Source organism: Synchiropus splendidus, chromosome 10 (assembly GCF_027744825.2).
Source record: "Synchiropus splendidus isolate RoL2022-P1 chromosome 10, RoL_Sspl_1.0, whole genome shotgun sequence".
Lineage (NCBI taxonomy): Eukaryota > Metazoa > Chordata > Actinopteri > Syngnathiformes > Callionymidae > Synchiropus > Synchiropus splendidus.
In genome coordinates this window covers 22,721,878-22,742,675 of record NC_071343.1, presented here as the reverse complement: position 1 = coordinate 22,742,675, position 20,798 = coordinate 22,721,878, and the positions used below count along the sequence as shown (strand labels likewise).

Sequence of the window (20,798 nt, the reverse complement as noted above, 5' to 3'; positions counted from 1 at the left end):
TGATGCATGGGCTTGGTACCGGACACACCCTGGCTGCTCCCCTCATTAGTCTCATCCATGAAGCTTCGACAGAGAACAAAGCACTTGACAACTCAAGCACCAGCCTACTGTCACCCACGAACAAGACCCCAAGACTCTGGAACTCCTTTACCTCCAGGGTGTGTAACTGAATCGCCAGTCCAGCAGGTGTAGAGGCCATTTAAATAAAAGATTCTTTAGAAATTCATTGGTCAACTAAACTCCGGTGAAACCTGACATGCTTCACCAATGAGGCAAAACTCTCTGGTTGGCATCAAGGTTTATTTTCCGTTGTAATGTACAATATACAAAAATATAGGGTAGCAAAAAATTCACAGTGTCTAAAAGGCAGTGATTATAGTCTACATGACAGGTCTAACCGTACACCTGGTAAGTTGCATAGAAGGGCGTCACATCGAAGGGGATGGTGCTCCGAAGACCGCTCAGGGGACTTTTTATGTGAACAACTTGACGTTTTACCCCGGGAGATGAAAGCAACATCTGTTGAACTACATTTCCCCTTTGAAGTTTGCAATCACACGGGCTGGCGATGATCTTTTAAATTTGCTGTTTGAGCAGCTGGAAAGGTCGATCGCCCTGGGAGGTCGGTCTCATGTGGAATCTCTGTCCCCAAACAGACCTCGTGGTCAGTGTGTACTGCTGCTGCACAACTATAAGGCTTTTTACTCAAATGGACAGTGTTATCATACAATTTACAGATTAATTTACAGGACCCTGGGGTCAATCGGTCGCGCCTATTTACAGACTCGTGCATGTACATTAGCTGAACGGAAATAGCGATAGCCACAGTAGCATTCATTGAAGTGGCAATATTGATGAAAACAAGTGTGGAAAAAGGTTTGAACCAGGCTTAGTTACTAATCCTTAAGAAGCAGATTTGAACGTGTGCGTTCAGTGACAGACAAGAAAATGTTGCAGCAGACGTTTTTAAGACATTGCAGTGGAACGTATGAAAGCGCTTGATCCGTGAATCATTCATCACACATTCACATTTTTTTGTAGTCTTTTTGGTGGAACAATCTCAATAGATGTAACTATACAAATTCATCAAATAAAAAAGGAATTAATCAGGTTTTTCTCATTAGACAAAAAACATGTCCTCCTATGCTACAGTTCCTTTGAGCGTGACACAAAGTAAAAAAAAAAACAATATAAGAAAAACATCTTCTAGCTTATTCTGCCATTGTTCCAGTCTCCCAGCAGGATGGTCATATTTGATATGAACACCAAGCTATTAGCCATCAGTAGAATCATCTGTCAGCGGATCAGTCGGTTCTCCAGTCTTTATTGTTCACGGACAAAAACATAAACAAGAAACAAGTTAACAATCCTCGCCCCTGCAAAGTGTTGTTGAACAGGCACCCAAGGCATTCTGAAACTTTGTACACGGTTCTCAAGGTCTTTGTCGACGACGTCCGTCAACTCCTCCAATCAGCTCTTTGCTGAGGACTTGTCCATTACTCTCTCTTTCCTGATATTGATCCACCGCTCCGCTTGTTCAGCTCGGCTTTCGCTGTCGAGCCCCTCCAGACGTTTAAAGTATGCGTGTGTGTGTGTCCCTGGATTGTTCTGCTTTGAACCCACGAATCATCTCCACATGGTGCTCAGTGCTGACGCAGGCGTGACAGTAACAGCGTGATCCCAGCGGGTCGTATCAGTCCCTGCTCACAGCGGGACACAGGATTTGTGGTTTGACCCTCTGGACGGAAAGTTCCAGAGATGCTCTTGAAATCACAAACGTGTCGCGCAGAGTGGGGCGGTGGCAAACTCTAGTTGGAGGGCAGCCAGAGGGACAGGGAGCGTGGGACAGCGGCTTTTTCATCTCAGCTGTTGTTGCTGTTGGTGCTGTTGTTATACGTCCTGCATGGTGATGGAGATGAGTTGGGCTGGTAGTCATACTTGCCCAGCCCGGAGGGGTAGTAAGTGGTGGTGTAGACGTTGGTCTGCTGGAGCGACGTTGGGTAGAAGTTGGACCGTTCGTCCGGCAGCAGGTTATTTTTGTTCAGTGTCTGAAATGGCAGCAAAAGTTGTCAGCAGTTAGTTACAAATTCAAATCTCAACAGTCAGGTAAAGATGGGTTATAGGCTCAGACCAATACATTACATTTCTTCCATCCATCTGATTCCAAGAGCTAAGAAAGTAAAAGAGAATCTAGTGGGATATTAGCAATCTTCACTGTCATCAACCCTTCACAACTACATGACTTCAGGTGGACTCAACACATCCTCACTCTCCAGGCCTCAAATAGCAACTATTTCAGAGGCCCATAGTGATTCCCATCTCAGCCTTCCATGTTGCATGTTAAATTGAAAGGCATGTTTCACCTTGGGCAGTGTGTCACATGAAACAGAGATGTCAGGGTTAAATCATGGGGTGACGGTCTTTTCCCTCTATAGTACCTCAAATAATGATGCTTCCGTCATGGTGCCTTCTTAGAGGCAGAGTCAGTTAAGTGCAGCGCAACACGTAACTTGGTAAGCATACCAAGTGATTTCTCTGTTCTCAGTGATGAATATTCCTGATCAACATTGGACACAAAGGTTCACAAGCAAATATAGTGGTTACTTGATGCTCTGGGATGCGGTGCTGTTGAGGTAGTGCAGGCACGTCCAAACGCCAGAAGGCCCAGGGCAGACCCCGGACATGATAGATTAACTGGAGGAAACCCCTTGGTATATCAGATGTGCTGGAGCAGGTATCAAGGGAGAAGGAAATCCTTGATCAGGCTGCTGCTCTTCAATTGTTGTTGTGATATGAATGTAAAGATTACAGCAGCAAAAGTTGATACTCTGTTTACATGACATTAGCTGATGTAAAGATGAATTCAATCTAAATGAACACCAGTGACTCTGGTCAGTGGTTGAAATACTCCCGCTGCCCTTTAGGGTTACAGCTTTTGCGCTGCAAGTCTATTCATAAGCAGAGAAAATCAATCCAATAAATTTAAGTGAGTTCATGTCAAGCACAGTGGCCACACTAATATACGAGATGGCCAGATCTCACTGCTGCTCTTAAATAAAAACAAGTCTCAAACACAAATTTCATTCTAATGCAATTGCAGGATCCCTGCTAAAAGCCCAGCAGAAGGTGAAGCACTTTCCAGGGGAAGCATTAGAGTAATGTAATCCATCTGGACGGCTCAGAGGACGCAGGCGCGATGATAATCATGTTAGAGTCAGTGAAATGAACGGCCCAGTGCTGGGCACCAGAAATCGGCCAGGAAGCGATGCAACTTGCTGAATCGGCATCCCGGAGTCCAACACAGTGATGTCAGTCTCATCTGGTCGTGCTGATGACTTGACGTTTTTACTGTCATCTAGAACATGGGAAACCTCCTTGCTGCCAGACCCGGTCACCAATGTGGTCTGCACATCAGCCAGCTGAAGAAGAGTTCATTGAGAGCTGGCGCTCTTTATCATCAGCTACTATATTCCAGCTAACAGTGGCGACCACTGATGGAGCTTTGCACTTGAATTAGGCCAACAATATTTCGTTCTGATGGAACACCCTCAGGCAGGAAACGTTTTGACACCATGCTCTGGTGCTAAATAGTTCACATTAGTCTTTTTCCTTCGATTAAAACCAGAGGAATTAGGAGTTGATTTCAACTAACATTGAAAATATTTGCGGGTCTGAAGCTTCAGTAGCCTTTCGTTGATGTGGAGAAGTGGCTTTTGATCGAGACAAGGTGGAAAATGAAATGCATCCAATACGAACTCAGGATCAAATAAAAACAGTTTGTCTGAGACATCACAGTTTTAAGTCTACAGTGATTTATATCGTCTTTTTTATTTTAAAATGCAGTAAAAGACAACCACCGTCACGCAGCAGACCCAGTCTTCTGGAGTGGAGCAGCTGTCCCTCCAGCACATGCAGCACCCAGCCACTGTAATGACCATCTAGTGATTACATTACAACCTGAAACTCAGCTGAGCTCACTTCAGCATTCGTTTCGAAAGCCACAGCAACTTTCATTTTAGTGACATCCAGAGAAAAATTCCAATTTTCTAAAGCACAAAGTCATAGCTTCTTCTCGGTGATGGTTCCTTCACCAGAAATGTGATTATGATTTCTTCAACATGAACATTGACCTTCTCATAATAAAAAAGGCGGACTGTCATGCGCCTCGAGGAAAGCAGAGTTACTTCATCAGTTCACCTCTTGTGTCTTTGCGTTTGAGTCGTTCGCTCATCACGTCTTGCACACCAAGGAGGAAACAGAAACAGCTAGTTGGGTCAAGTCACTTCTAGAGTCGTTCGCAATGATTCCAGCTGACAGGGCTGCAGACAGTGGAGACAACACATGTCCCACATCAGGGGGGGGTCAGAATCCATCAGGACACGGTCCAGAGCTGACCAAACATGCACTTTTATACGACTGTCTGCAACTAAAGAGAATGAAATACCAGTTTCTCTTTGAATACTTTCCAGTCAAAACACACTTTCCTGTCAACTCAGAACACAAGAGGCACTTTCTTCTCCTTGAACTATGCATCTGGCATCAGAAGCTTCCAGGTTCACCATTTACAGACAAAGCCTTTTTATCTTGATTGTCATGTGTGACGACACACATTGGGGGTGATTTCGTTTTTTATGTACTTTGAAATAAACTTGAATTTGTGTATTTGAACCGAGCCTGCCTTGAACAGAAACCTCCGCTTCTGTGCCCTGCCACTAGTAATTACTAGATCTGCTCACCAGGCTCTTCCCCCAACAGCGAGGCTGTGATCTGCTGAGAGAACACCAGCTGGGTTTGTATGCTTGTACTTTGGTTGAACCTAAATTATAATTCAACATGCTACACTTGAATCAAAGATTTTCACTTTGTGAATGACATTGGGGTGGATCACTGGATCCACCACTCCTCGTGCCTGGTGATGTAGTTTCTTAAATATATTAGATTAAAGTTGCCTTCTACCTACTGGCGATAGACAATTGGCCTCCTGGGAAAAGAAAGTTCTGCATCCCCCAGTATAATAGGAACAAATGATTACTGTTTCAGCACCGACTTGGAAGCTCTGGAAAAGCCGAGAGAGAATAATTGCTTGACTTGCTGTAAATGCACAGTAAAGCAATGGCATCAGCCGCTTGCTGGCTGATAAATCTTTTGCAAACTAATGGGGCTTATTAATAAGACCTGGTGTGTGGGTGGGGAAAAAAACTATGTGTGTCTGAAAGCGGGGGAGAAAAAGAAATCATTTGCGACTCATTGTCTTGGTTTCTGTTAAATTGAAATAAATGCAAAAGAATATCCCTTATGATGAATCATTAGCTTCCTGAGTTAGTTTGCTTCTATAACAGGCATTTTGGCGGCACATACTTTGAACTCCATAGGAGTGTATTTCTCATTCTTTGGCGTGGTGTTGCCCTTGTAGTTGAGGTGATTTGGGGTGGTGGGGTGAATGACGGCCGACTCCTGTGAGGGCTTGTGGAAACGTTGGCAGTACACGTAAATCAGGAAGGAAAGCAGACCCGCGCCGAGGAAACAGGAGACGCCCGTGGCAATCAGGTGGATGGAGGTGAACGCTGCGAGAGAGAGAGAGAGAGAGAGAAGAGAAAACGGGACGTGAGCTGTTGGAAAGCAGGGCTTCAAGTCGTAAGTCCATTGATTCAAATCTGTGTTTAAAGAGAACAGAGCGACAAGGACATCGACGGTGTTGCTTTGTGCTCCTGAAAAGCTGCACCCCGTGGTGGCTGTGGATCAAGTACAAGGAAGATCTATAAACTTGGCATCAAGTAGGTGCAAAGTGGAACTTTGCCAGCTGACTCACTGCTGCTGGGCCAAAGAACGTTACTTTCCTAGTGCACCTTCTCCCATCTGGGACACAAGAGGCTAAAGGCCTTGCGGATTAACTGTCCGCTTCTGGCCAAGGACGACTTCAGAAGTAGTTAAGGAGGAACCTGAACTGTCCGGGTGAAATGTGGAAAGTCCGCCACTATTTCAATATTATTGAACAATTCCACCATTTACAACGATAGTCAAGTACTTGATGATCAGAGAACCAGGTCAATCATCAGTACCTGTCTGAGCTTACACTCCTAGTGTCACCTACTGAGACAGGAAATATGGCCTGGCCCAGTTAGACAGCCCACTTAACTGATTGGTTTCAGTTGCTCATGTGTCACCATTTATCACTCTCACAAATACTCGACCTGCCGTCATGTCGCTCCCTTTGAGTGAATACAGGCAGATTTTATCACAACATTATTACAGGTTACAAGATCAGCATGGGCAGCATGGTGTTCACCGAGTTGCTGCATGCATCTTCCCTGGATCTCATCACTTCTTCTTCAGCACAATGAAATATCAGAAGTAATGTTGCCTAAACAATACATCTCCTTTAAGTCAGTCACCTTTATGCAATTCAATCATGTCAGTAACATGTGCTCATCATGTCGTCAGTGATAGAAGCATCAGGAACATGTTCATCAAATGAATCACAAGTTCTGTTACCGTACCACTTTGTTTGAATGCTGAGAAACGGAAGCTCACAGTTGCTTGTTTCAACAACATAAAATCTTCTGCTAAGTGATCACTCGTCCTTCGCCCTCCTGTATGTGACGTCAGTGGAAAAACAGCACTCCATTTTGGGTGCCACCAGACTCACGACCCAATGAAAGTTTAGGTAATCGGTTACAGATTAGTACTTGAGAGCGTCAGGAGGGACACAAAACTGCTGCAAACAACTTGGCATCCTTGTGAGGTCATGGCTAGTTGACCCAGAAACACGTGTCCAAAAGGAAAACTGCTTCATGATCATGTAATTCTATACACACCTGTAGTACAGTCAGACATGAGTAATGTCCTCAGCATCTAGAATAGGTAACTGGGGCTTCTGCAGATGTCAGGCATTTTCAGAAGTCTGCCCATTTCAATTCCATTTTTCTGTCCTGTTCATGGATAAAATCTCGGAATTGGTCAAACTGATAGAAAGGTCAAATAGAGTTGAAACTCCCTCTGCCATGTATGGAGAGAATTGTGAGTCGCCCTTCGATTAGGATGCTATCTCATCGTCATTTGTGATGACCTTAAAACAGGTGTGTTATCTGAAAACCACAGTCCACAGTGGTTAAGCTGTCGGTCGGAACTGTGAGTTAAGTATGATGTTCAGATAATAAAGTGGCCAAGGAGCATCCACACAAGTCACAGGAACTTGACACACTCATCTATGGCGGGAAGAGCAGTCAAATCAGTCTGGTTTGCTCCAAGATTCCGGGTGAAAAGTGCATGTAATAAAATATTGGATAACTTTATGACTAAAGAAGAAAAATCTGCTGTCCAGACTGCACCAACAGGAGCTTTGGTGATACAGTCATTTTTAAACGGTGGACATGATTTATCATTTTTCAGATTTCTGACAATTTCAGATTGTTAAAAACATGTTCCAAATCGCCGACAGGACAAACAGTGGATTGATATACGCTGCATATGTACAATACAAGGGGACGGATGAGGTGTGAGCGTGCACTCAGAGAGACAAGTGAGGGATGACTTTTATCTACTTACCTCCACAGTGCTGGTCCTTATCAAAGCCAGATGCAGGGAGAATGACTGCAGAGGGGAGATGAGAACAGAGTCAGACACAAACACACATGCAAACACACATGCACACACACACAACCACAGGATAGAACAACATCCAACAGCTGTAATGACAATGTATGCACACACAAGTATGAGAAAAGACACTTGAATAATTGTTTTATGAGTCAGAGACAGGACTCTGCCCCCCGGCAGACCATCTTCAGCACGTTCATGTGAGAGCAAAGTCAAAGCATGAGTGAGACATATTTAACTGTCACATCATTATTTCCCCAAAGTAGGATTCAGACAGACCTCCCGTAACTTCCCATCGAGATCTTTGCTGTGAAAACTTATAAATATTAATCATCATTCTTCAGGGAGTGAGAGAAGGCTGACACAGGGAAGCCACTAGCGATCATCTCAGGAGAAACCACATCATCTGCATAGAAAAAAATATACAGAGGAGCTGACTACTAATCTTCTGGATTTATATGCAAACACGTCCCGTTTGTTGACAGAAGATGATCTTCTACATAGGGAAAAATGGGAGGAGGCTATGGAGATAACAGGCAGATCTGAAGAAATGGCGGACGTGCAAAGAAAAGGAATCATCATTTGATAATCCAGAGGCTCATTAAACACTCCAGAGATTACGCTAAACATCCCACAAACAAATCAATTTATTGTTACTTTGGAGCACGGAGAAATTAGTGCAATACTGAAACATTAAAGCAGCTTTTAGGAAGATATGCTGTTACATTAAACTGCAGCATGATGGCTGAAACAATTGTGCTCATCATTCACTAAATGGTGACTATTTTGTATATAATGGGATAAAAAACTGCTTAAATTTCAATCACATAAATATGACTTTTCTGATGGCAGTGTGAAACAACCATCCCTCCTGGCAACATTTCCACAGGCAGACACAACCAGATCCTCAGGTGAAACCTCAATGCTCCTTTCCTCTTCCGCTCATCATTATTTGAATGGTGATCATCCAGGACACTAGCACATTTGAATTTCCCATGGTTTGCAAAATAAAACCATTCAGCAGCAAGTCACCATCATTTACTCACTCAAAAGAGTCAAAGAAGGTCTGGAAACCACACTCCATAAGCATTCAGGTCATCATCAAACCAAGTAAACTGTACCTCACGGGTCCAGTCTTGGACTTGGAATATTCACCTTATTGGCTAAAATGTGTCAGCTTGTTTGGCTGAAATAAAAACCGGCTCCCACAGCAGCCCCTTTGGGAATCAGTTTGAGAACCCTGCTCTAAAACCTATGACCCGATGCAACATGTTTCGGAAGTTAATACAACCACAACAAAAGTTAATACAAGATAAAAGACGACAGTAGAAAACAAACAAAAAAAACTCTTTAACTTAGATGAAATCCAATTTCTGCACTCTGTCTTGGCCTATTTTAATAAAACCCAGTGGAAGAAACAAATGATTTATGACCATGTGTGCTCTCACTGTGGCCCCATAGTTGTCCAGGGACTTCACCTTCTGAATAATGAACGCTCTGTAATATTCAAATTATGTCTGCAAGCCCTTTTATAATGAAGCCGGTGTTTAACAAATGTGACTGTTTAAACTACATTTTTCCAATTGTGAAGAGACTTGGCTGTCTTTGAAGATGTCATTGAAGGCATTCATGGGCTGCATGTTTATGCAGGAAAAAAAGATAAATCATTTCTACTCTAACAGGCTGATGTTGATGCATGATGTTCGATCATTTTTACTAGACTCGCTGCCTAAATGAGTCACAGATTACCAAACTGACAAAAATTACACCTAACTGGAGGCTCTATTGTTTAAAAATCCAGTCGACAGCTGCATGTATCTACACATTTTAAATAGGAAGTCAGGTAGATGCTTTCTTTCATTTTACATTACTGATCAAAATAATGATTCTGCTCATCAGTCATGGTTCTCAATCACAGTATTGCTTGTGTATGACTGTATTTCCTCAAAACAAATTTTTGAGTAATGAAACCAAAGGGATGTCCCTTGTGGTGGATCTGAAACACAACATCTTATCGCGGCCAGATAGTAATGCTTCAGATTGGCATGTGGAAAGAGCAACGGTGGGAGGAAGCTCTCCAGAGCTGTGAATAGCTTTTCCTTCTGCACATGTTAACACCAAGATAGTGATTCTTGTCCACTTAAACACATCTGTCTCACTCAGACACAACTCAGTTTCCCTTTGAAAGAAGGAGAGTATATTTTACCCCACCAACTCAGGAAGTCATTTCAGGGTCTGTACTTTCAAGGGGAATTATCTTTTATATGATTCCCTCATTTCCGTTCCAGGAAGGCGAGGATTCATGTTAGCTGGAATGGCCATCACTATTCTAGCAACAGCTCGATTAAAGGATCTTTGAATTCCACTCTGCTGATTTGTGTAGCGCAGGCAAGGGTCAAGAGCTGGCTGACTCACCAGGTATTTCATTACAGTTCCTTCGTTGAGTGCTGTTGCCCACACATGGGGTGCTGCTCTGAGTGCCGCAAACCCGGGTCCTCATCTGTATGCCTGAATCGTCGCAGGCTGACCAAAGTGACCAGGCCATCCATCCACCTAAACAAAGGAAAAAGGGGAGTTAATGCAAACCTAAGCTGCGGGATCAGCCAGCAAAGTGCCCACCCAAATGTTCGCTGCCCGCAGCCAACCAAACACACTGTACACACCAGCAAGTTTTGCAGTAGAAAATGTAACTGAAGGGTCTATTTAATGTGTTAAGGTAATGTCTCCTGAGCCAAGCTTTGGTGCAGTTTGCTCACCACAAGCTGGAAACAAAGAGGACAACCCCTGACTCTGCCTTACTTCCTTTCTTTGACTCGCACACTTGCTTTTCCTCTCCTTTCAAACGCAGTGAAGTGGAGAGAGCACAGGCAGTGGATGCTTATCCTGAACCCAAACCTTTGGAAGCATGCTCAAGCACCATTGTTCTTGAACTTTCAGGTCAGTCTTTGAGGCAAGACTGACAAGTAAAGTTGAAGCTTCTTACGTTGATCGAGTCAGACCTGGAGATTACCTCACACCAAAATAACAAAATGTGTGCATTCAGAAATCCTTATAGTAGGTCATACTTTATTTAACCATTAAAGGTTTCACCTTTGCAAGTCGCCAACTGTATAGTGTCCCAACTTTCACTTCATAAGTCTGTAAAACAAACCAGTGATTTAGTGGTTTGTTGCCAGCCACAGCTCGTCCTGTATGGCGTATGACTTACACTATAAAGTCCAACATTCCTCTTTAGTTTGACTTTCATAACCATGAATCTCAGCTGCCCACTTTAATTGCTTCATTTATCTCCATTTATTTCTGCCACTGGACGACGTGCGTGAATGCAACGAGGAGCCAGGCTGCTTGTTATTATTCTGCTCTACCGGTCATGTCCCGCTGTCCTCCATTACTGCTGAAGACTTTAATCAAATGACCTGCTGCAGGGGCATCAAATATCTGGATGACTGACATGGAGATTGCTCAGAATTACAGATGCAGGGAGAAACCTGGCGGTACCGGAACAAAGCCAGACACCGGCCCACTGTCGCATCTGTCCACCGGAATTACACATTGTGTTTCCATCAAAGCGGAGTAAAAAGGATGTGTGGGTTCATGCTGAGCAGGAAAACATGAACCCGATAAAGCAGTCTGATTATCATCACAGGGAAAAGGAGGAGACAGAAACCTATTAAGAATTCTTTGTATATAATTAGCAGAGGGGCTGACTGTACTCATTACTCCGTCCGTGAGTGGCACAGGGACTAATTTAAATTGAAATGCAGTTACAGGAATTGGCTGTTGAGAAGAAAAAGCAATTACATTTGGTCCAAATTCATTTGGACTGGAAACCACTGTACACTCACTTCAGAGTTACCTCCACGTCAATAACCACAACTATTTATGGTCCTGCAAATGTTTATGAAAGGGAAGTTAAAACCTTTTGAGCCATGTATTAGTGGAGTTATCGGTTATGAATATCGTGCCTGAAGGAGGAGACTGGGGGTGGATGAAAATCGGGAGCAGAACTTTAGCTGAAGGGTCTCATGAATAAACGGCAATGTGGACAGAGAAATAATGAGGAAGAAAAGTCATTGGAAGTAAGAAGCTGTGTGTACAAAGGCCAAAGAACAGTCTAAACTTGGTGTTCAGCGTGACCAACAGATAGCTCAGGGTGCCTGGAAGGGTGACATGTTCCAGTTGATGCCCCCAAGAGAAGGCTGATCACTTGGTGTGGTATAATGTTACTGTACTCTCCAAACAGTGACTAACTAACTGGCAGTAGTACGAGACAGGAAGGACTCCAAAACAATACAAAATGTGAATGGCTGCACATTGAGCTACCAACGACAGGAGATTATCAGAAGTTCACATATGCTCATGAAATTTAAGTTACGGCTGTATTGGTTTGGTTTGTAGTCAGATGTTAGATCAATATTTGTCCAATAGTGTCAGCATCAAGCCACACACCCACAGAGCTCCACTAGATCTGAAGTTAACAGACCCACACCTAATACAGTAACTCCAGGGATACGGAACTCTTCTCAATCAATCAATCTCAAAAGACAGAGTTTGGTGCATGAAATCATTGTGGAATTAACGAACTATACACAACTGCCACCATGTATAGTTTACAGCTGTCAGTGTGACCATCTTCAGCAGACCTCGTGCCTAGGTTTCTACAGAACTTGCCAAGTTGCCTGAGCTCAGGAACGCAGCAGGATGTGACGCCATCAGGAGGTTCAGCTCATTTCTAGAATGGCACTGCTTATCTTTTGAAATATCTACCTTTCCTTAATTGATTCTGAAGAGATGAAAAACAATTGCATGGATATAAAAATTTGGAGAAAAAAATGTAGGAGTTGGGGCGGGAGGACTCACCGTCACAAGTGTGTGTGTTGCAGAGGGCCTCTTCAGTGTGTAATCCAAGGCAGATATCCCCTCCATAGGCCGGTGTGGGACTGTTACAGGAGCGCGTGCGCTGGTAGTGACCACCACCACATCCCACTGAGCACTGTGACCAGGATGACCAGCAGGACCAGGACCCTTTTACTAGAAGAACAGAATAATAATGTCTAAAGCAGGAGGATCATTGGAGGAACACAGGTTGGAAACACAAACGTGAAATCATTAGTCGTATGAAAGAATGTATTGCAAACATTCTCATATGAGAAGCAGCAGCAGCATAAAGTATCTAATAACTAAACAGCACCTCAGACGCTGGTCCTGAACAATTATGCATGTGAGTCCAGCTCATTCTCCCGGAGCTCTAATGAAGAGGCCGACTCAGCTGACAAAGCTTGTGGAGTGATGTACGGTGTTGGGTGTCGACACACTGCACTGCAAACTCCATTAGCTGAGTGGATCACTGGGACTGGAAGTGAAGCGAGCTGTGACCGCTTAACTCCAGCTAACTGGCTGTTTACCTGATTGAAGAGCGGAGTGGATAACCCATTCAACGATCCGCTCACATCCTGACAAACAGGCTCTTTCTCTGGATTTACTCTAAACAAAATAAAGTCATATTCTGCCCTCAAAGCTGAGACGTCTGCTTCTATAAAAAACAAACACGTGGGACATGTCTCCATAAACACATCAATTATCTAATTACACTGCGGACGTGGGTGGATTTATGCTCCGCTAACTAAAAGTACAACTGGGATTTATTTATTGGCACTTGATGGATTTTACTGTTCTGCAGTCAAAAGAAATGGTGCTATTTATTGCGTCATAGAAAATCATTCATACCACCACACGCTCACCCCTCAACAACAAACTCACATCTTGCCACACACTGTTAAACACCAACATGAAGGACGCTAAATCCTGGCCAAAGGTGTCTGATTACCTCATTAGATTTTTATTTACCAAGGTCCTCACACTGGCAATGTGAAGCACAAATGCATTTGCAGCAATTAAACCCTTAATGTAAGACGTGAAATTAAACGGTCGATAGTCATGACTTCTGTTACCAACCCCACCTGCTGTGAACTCTGGGTGATGACAAATAAAACGCACTCATAAAGGAACGAACAAGAATTTTCTGTGTTCTACAGAAAAGGTCAGGAGCTACATCGTCCACTTCTGACCGAGACCTGGAGCAGGAGGCATATGTCTTGCAGACTTGTTCAGACAACAAGTTGTGTGTTTATTTTTTTAATGTTTTTATCTAGACACTGCACTAGAGAAACTTCTTTGACCTGGTACTTCCATCCCTAGCATTCTTCATCTTCATCTTCATCAATAGAGTCTGACCTCCCTCCAAAGACACACTGGTCTCTGGTGTCCTTCCTAGTCACTACCATTGACAACCATCTTCATACCCGACACTTCTAACTGTGCTTCTTGTGTTTGAGCCTGAGAGACTCTTCTGTTGCGACTCACACCTGAGACTCGTCTACCAAACTTAACAAAAATATTGTTTGTTAATTATTTCTATTAAATATAAACTTTCTTTTAAACATCTCTAGAAATACCACAAATTATTAATCAAACTTCCCAAATACTTGAACTCATCGACCTCCAACTCCAGCATCCCTCTCATTTATACACTGCACTGACTGAGCCACCTGGTCATAATCAGTTCCCTTCATCAGACATACAAACTATGAAAAGTATATTGAACACAACTGCATGAAACACAACTTTCAATAAAACCGCACTAGGAGTTGATGATAAAGGCTGAAGGAGGATTGGACTTCTGAGGCAGCGGGAAGATCATGACCATTGCAGTCTGCAGTGTTCAGCACAGTGCTGTAAAACTGCTACAAAACTATGCAGTCAAACATCAACAAAGAAAAATCACAACTAAATGAGAATTAATGTGGTGATTCATAGTACATGCTCCTATCAGTGCAAGTCATCCTTCTACCCTGCTTCGAGTATTCTAATTGAAAGTAACAAAGTGAGCAATGAGAAATGTTGACTTCTTCTGGAAAGGTAGATCAGACTAGCATGAATCCATAACAACTTCAGTTCAACAACAACATAAAGTGCACTTCTGTACAGGAGACAGGACAACCTCAGGGTTAAAAGTCTGGTGCTGCCGTCATGGATAATGGGGCAGCTTCTCCTTGAAGCAAGAAAAATCCGACACATTTTGAAGATGGTGCTAATCATGTTTACCCCTTACATGGAATTACCATTGACTTCAAGCTTATTGGCATTGACCGTTTCAACATAATGAGTCGAGCTGGTCTGTAAAAGTATGAAGGCGGTGTAAGGAGGCGCAGCAGTCGGAGCAGGATAGCCTTCCTGCGGGAGACAGAGGGCCTAAAGAAAAGCACTTAGTTCTAGCTCTTTTTAACTTGGCAACAAGTGTTGTTGAGCCCAATTAAATCCACCACTTCTTCGCTCTGCTCACTGTGAAGACCTGCAGGTTCCTTTGAAAGTGTTAATAGTCTGGAAAGGAATCTGCAGAGGTGAGAGCAGCAAGTCTCACCCGCTCATTTCAGTGAACATCTTAAAATCAACATGAGGGCTAAGTTATGAAAATACTGGTGCACTGAAGAGAGACTTCATCAACTTATTTCTTTTTTGCTTTACAAAATTATACTGCCCTCACATCCCTATTTAAAAAATGGTTTCTGTTGCAGTTGTGTCATCTATTTATCGTTTTGTGAAACGCAAATATTCAACTTTTAAAAATGCATTCCTCTTCACTCCCTCAGAAATACTACTTTATACTTCTGACCTAATCTTTCTCTAACTTCACTTTAACTAGTTTATGTGAGGACTCATTTTCCTGGACATCAACTTTTTGAGGGTGCAGGCTGACCTGTGCGGTTGCTGGCACCGACACATCTAAACACAAGCGGTCACAGACCCGCAGACTTGAAGACCTGCCAAGAGGATTTGTCCTCTGGCACTGAATGGTCAGTCATCAAAAGCAATAAACTCTGTGTTTCTCTTCATTCATTTCTTGCCAATTTTCTGCCTTTTCCTTCAGTGCCATCCTCGAGTGAATCCCGACAGTACTGTTGTAAACAACCTTCACTTAAATGACTCGGGTTTAAGAGCCACTAGGGTCTATTGAGTGAGTCGAGTATAAGACAAGCTCTTTGTATTTACTATTATGATATGATGCATTATAAATCATAACCTAAAAACAATTACTCCCTGCATCTGAATAGAACTCTAGCCAAACAGTATTTGCACGTACTGCATTTTGTTTCCCCTCCAACAGAGTCTCTGCGACTCAAGCCCCAAGTGACTCTCCTCTCGGCCTGCTTGAAGCGCGACCAGCTTGTAAGGTACATCAGAAAAATTGGGTACCCAGACTTATATTTTCATTGATGGTACACCAGATTCAGCATGTACTGAAGTGGGACTCATTTTATGTCAAGTTTAACTTTAATTTAATTTAAATCAAATTTCGTCATCTCTTTTCAAGGACCTGCAGCAAATCTGGGTATATATTTTCTGTCTTAATTCCTCGGTCACATGTTTCAATTTTTCCTCTGACCATAATCCTTAATGAAGCATTCATTTACTCAACATCTCTGAGCCTTAGCGTCAACTTTACACCACTTTCATCAAATGCGATGAAACGTGTAGCAGCCTGTTTCTTCAGCTCCTGTCTTCTATGAGATTTTTGTTCTTTGTTTTTTTTGTTAGTATTTCTTTATTATAACACACTGGATTAAACTACGGACCACAACACCTTCAAGTCTAGAGACCCTGATCGTTGCTGTGGTCCCCGTTGTGTTCACTTGGGATGAGCCTTCTGTGCTAATTCAGTGTCAGTGAACCAACCTGATGTTCAGCCAGAGGAGGAGGAGACGGGGATGTCGCAGTGGGGCTCACATACCCGCTGTATCATTTGTCCATGAGAAATGTCCGGTCACTTTCTAACAAGGTCGATGTGCTTGCAGCACTAACCCAGAATCACTGGGAGCAGCCTGCTGCTCATCACGGAGACGTAGCCACGTCTCACCCAACACAGCGGTCACCAGAGACAATGAAAACCTGCACCTGCTGTATGCCAACACCATCTGTCATCTCCTTTCCCTCCCCTGGGCAAATCTGACCACAATTTGGTCCTCCTCAAGCCAGTGTATGAACCATTGGTAAACCAGGCGTGACCTGCACAGTGAAGACAGTCAAGACTGGTCTGCAGTGGCTGAAGAAACTCTTCAGGACTGTTTAGATGACTGTGTGGGAAGTCTTCAGTGATGGCCATGAAGAGAATGTTGACAGTCTGACTGACACCGTCACAGACTACATCAACTTCTGTGTGGAGAAGACTGTACCCACTTGAACTGGGGATATCAGAGCTGACCTGAAGGAGAAGAAGGTGGTTTTGGTCTACGGAGACCAAGAGGTGCAGAATGAGACACAGAGACGGCTGAGTGGGATGATTTGTGAGGGGACGAAAGTCTACAGACAGGGAGAGACTGAGCAGCAGAACGACACCAGAGGAGTCCGGAAGGGCATGAAGACCATCTTTGGCATTAATGAGACCAAGACTCAGATTGGGGAGGCAATCCTATTTAGCATGGAGGACTGAGTGGGATTGGTCATACCGAGCACACACCCTCCAACATCGCTACTCCCTGTACCAAGGTGCACCTGACTCTCACCCTCTTTGATATGTGTCAACGTCTTTGATGTCATTGGTTGCTGTGACATATTGAATTTCTCCTCTGTAGGACTAATAAAGGCAATCTAATCTAATCTAATCTAATCTAATCTTATGTTTCAGGAAGTCTGATCAGGGGTGATGATTTGATGGTCTTGCTATATTTATGTGTCTACATCCATGGTCAGAGAGACTCACTCACCTGGACAGGCCTGGACGTTACAGTCCTGGTACTCGACAGGCGACCCTCTGCAGGCCACTGGCGCGCTCTTCCCTTCTGGTCCCGAGCATGAGCGCCTGCGTGTACGGTAACCTTTAGAGCAGCTCTGGGAGCAGCTGGACCACGTCTCCCACGATGACCACCCGGCACCTGCCACTCTCACCACAGGCGTCTTCAGGAGCTCTTCCACCAACACTGAGACACAAAAGATACAATCAAACTTCAGGACACCTTCAGAAAAGTAACTTCTCAAACATACAAGAAAAAGAATCCAAAACAAATCCTGTAAACATTCAGCTACAGGTTGGCAGCTTTGCCAATGGGCATATTTTTCTTCCTGAGTTGTGGAGAGGTCTGCATCACAAGAATCCCCTGCTGTCTGTGTTCCATCATTTTGTCAGTGTCGATGTGGCCCCCTCGGGAGGAGGACGTGCTGAGACAGGCAATCAATTCAGTTTAAGGGGCCTTTAAAAAGACATCAGCAGAGAATGCTGGACCCTGACCTCGCAGGGCTCTCGCTCCGGTGGGCTCTACTCAGGAGAACCGGACTGTCGCTGACAGCTCTAATACGAGCCTGCTTCCCTTGTCATTGCAGTAGTGAGAGGGATGTGAGGGCAGCGTTATTACGCTCATGTGTGCACGTTTCAAAGCATTTTTGTCTAGTGACATGATGCGGAGGGATTGTGTGACACAGCAGTCACATTTGTTTACCTCCCCTCCTCTTCCCCTTGACATCCTGGAGCAGGTCATGCTCACTCAGTTCAGGAAGCTGAATATTTGGGAAACTGGACAGACAGGACAGAGTTTCCCCTGCCATCCTGAAGCATTGTACAACTACGGTGGGTCCTGTGTACACGGACATCTCGAATGCATCCTTGGAGTCCTGTCATGCTCCAGCCGGTTTCATCCTCCACTATTGTTCCTGTCCCAGAGAAACCAAGGATCACACACTGAATGACTATAGACCGGTGGCAGTGACCTTGGAAGTACCACCTCTCCTTTGAGCGACTCCTTCTATCCCACCTGAAATCTATTGTATCACTGCTCCCCTCCTGGACTCGATACCTACAAAGCCAACAGATCTGTAAATAATGCAGTTAACAAGGTCCTTCACTTCATTCTGGAGCACCTGGACTCTATAGGAACCTATGCCAGGATCCTGAACACAAGTCTCCCAGCTCTGCTTCAAGACAAGCTTCATCATCTTAACATGCCTGACTGCCTCTGCAGGTGGATTACGAACTTCCAGACCGACTGGAGCCAGTTTGTGGCTGCGGGCGACTGTCTCAGACACTTGGACCCTCAACATCGGGCCTCCTCACAGCTGTGTTCTCTCTCCATGGCTCTTCTACCTGTACACCAACTGCTGCACCTCCAGGCATCAGTCAGTTAAGATGATCAAGTTTGCGGATGACACCACCATCATCGGGCTCATCTCAGATGGAGATGAGTCGGCTTACAGGAGGGATCATCAAGAAGGCCCAGCAGAGAATGTCCTTCTTGCGGCAGCTGAGGAAACTCCAAGATGCAGGTGGAGTTCTACACAGTCATCATTGAGTCCATCCTCACCTTCTCTATCACGTGAGGTACAACAGCGCCACCTCCAGGAACAAGGGCAGACTACAGCGCATTGTGCGTTTTGCTGAGAAGGTGATCGGTTGCAGCCTGCCACCTGTTCATGACCTGTATGTCTCCAGGTCCCAGAGACATGCAGGTCGGATCAGAGCCGACCCTTCTCACCCTGGCCATGGACTGTTTGTCCCTCTTCCCTCCGGCAGGAGGCTGCGGTCAATCCAGACCAGAACCTCCCGTCACACGAACAGCTTCTTCCCCTCTGCCTTCAGAGTGATGAATTTGTGAACAGCCCTTGCTGTTTGTGGTTTATTTCTTTATTAGTTACTTCTATTATTTTTTTTTTTTAGTGATCTATTTCATTTGATATTATTTAACTATCTTTGTTCAATATTGCACCATGTACCAAAGCACTTTCCTAGTTGGTGGGATCCTCACTGACGTTTGCAATAAAGTTGATTCTGACTCCGATTCTGATTTTGAGCTGAATCATAAGAAGCGGCAACCCACTGCTTCAACCATGAACCCAAGCTCTTTCCCTTTTATGTATGGGACAGTTCAAATCAAAGCACATGCGCACTGCGTCAGGAAACGGCAGGAACATTTAATTCAACTGAAAGGCGACTGCAATGTGTCATTAGAAGTCCACTTGACAAGCGTAAACATGTGACGCCTTCAGAGTGAGAATGTGCCGGCTCAGTCCTCGGTGGATGATTCTGTCCACTCATGAGCATAAACTGAAAGCCGAGGGAATCATGAGAGGTAGCGTTGCTGCTGGCCTTGCTGTATTCGATGAGGTGTGAAATCATGGCCATTAAGAACGTCAGATGCTAATTTGAAGTCTACGACAACAAATGGCCTCTTATGTTTCTGTGCAAAGGGTCTTGCCATCTGCTAAGTTTCTCAAGAAAACAGACTGCAAAATCAGCCAGATGCACACAAGCAGCTGCTATCGACTGATTTAGTTGGTCACAAGGTAACTGTTCTGTTAAATAGAAATAATAGGACGAGAAGAATTGGTTTTGATTTGTTAGACTGATCAACACAAACAGGCGTCCCATGAGGCTCTACAGAAAGATTGACCCTCAGGCTTCCAAAACAGATGAGACCTGCACAGCCATGTAAAATTTAGATGCAGCTTTTGGTGCTAATGTCATCTTTAAAAGCTGTCAAGACAAAAACAGATATGGATTATTTAAAATGTGATTTGGGTCACTTTCAGATCAATCAAATATTTGCCCATACGTAACCTGATCCTAAAAATTCCTGCTCCAGGGCGCCCTCCTGTGAGCACTGATGCCATCGCAGTTCTAAGGCAGGATTCAAAGCACAAACCAAACCAAGTTTTCAGGTTTGTGCAGATAACAGTCCTCAACTGAACTTCTTACTTCTTCAAAAGAAGAGGAGCTTGTTAAGTGGAAACGGCACGCTCTATGATAGATAACGAAGAGGAATAGAGCGAAGTATATTTGAAGCAGAAAAGATTTACGTGTCATCCAGTGATGGATTGCCCAGTGAGCCTCCATGTCTGTGGGAAGCAAGAATTCTCTTCAGAAAGTGATGACCGACGGATGATATTCGATGAAAAACTTGTTGCTTAGAAATAAGCCTTTATGAGAACTTCACACACACACGCGCGCGTGCACACACACATACACACACACATATATATACTCCGCCTCCATGGACGGGATCATCGGGGCCCAGACATCATGCCATGCCATTTGCAATGAATATTTACTATGTCCATCTTACAGTACGATGAAAAACATTTCCACTGGCCCACAAGTATGATAAATAAACTCAAATAAAAGTGAACTTCAACTCATCTAAATCAATTGTCAAATTATA

General features: G+C 44.0%; 1 protein-coding gene across 4 annotated transcripts in view; it reads right to left on the bottom strand.

Annotated features, from left to right (window-relative positions):
* Positions 1-291: 291 nt before the first annotated feature.
* The window catches only part of sema5ba (sema domain, seven thrombospondin repeats (type 1 and type 1-like), transmembrane domain (TM) and short cytoplasmic domain, (semaphorin) 5Ba), a 162,246-nt gene continuing 141,739 nt past the window's right edge, over positions 292-20,798 (bottom strand). For 2 of the 4 annotated variants that reach the window (XM_053876546.1, XM_053876547.1), the window contains exons 18-23: positions 17,358-17,570; positions 12,457-12,627; positions 10,012-10,149; positions 7,546-7,590; positions 5,359-5,564; positions 292-2,048 (exon numbers count right to left, since the gene is read on the bottom strand). In XM_053876546.1, the coding sequence (XP_053732521.1) occupies positions 1,863-2,048; positions 5,359-5,564; positions 7,546-7,590; positions 10,012-10,149; positions 12,457-12,627; positions 17,358-17,570 (959 nt within the window). In that variant the 3' untranslated portion in view covers positions 292-1,862. Of the gene's footprint in view, positions 2,049-4,197; positions 4,320-5,358; positions 5,565-7,545; positions 7,591-10,011; positions 10,150-12,456; positions 12,628-17,357; positions 17,571-20,798 lie in introns of all 4 variants that reach the window. The other 2 variants (XR_008415909.1, XM_053876548.1) reach the window with 2 other exon arrangements.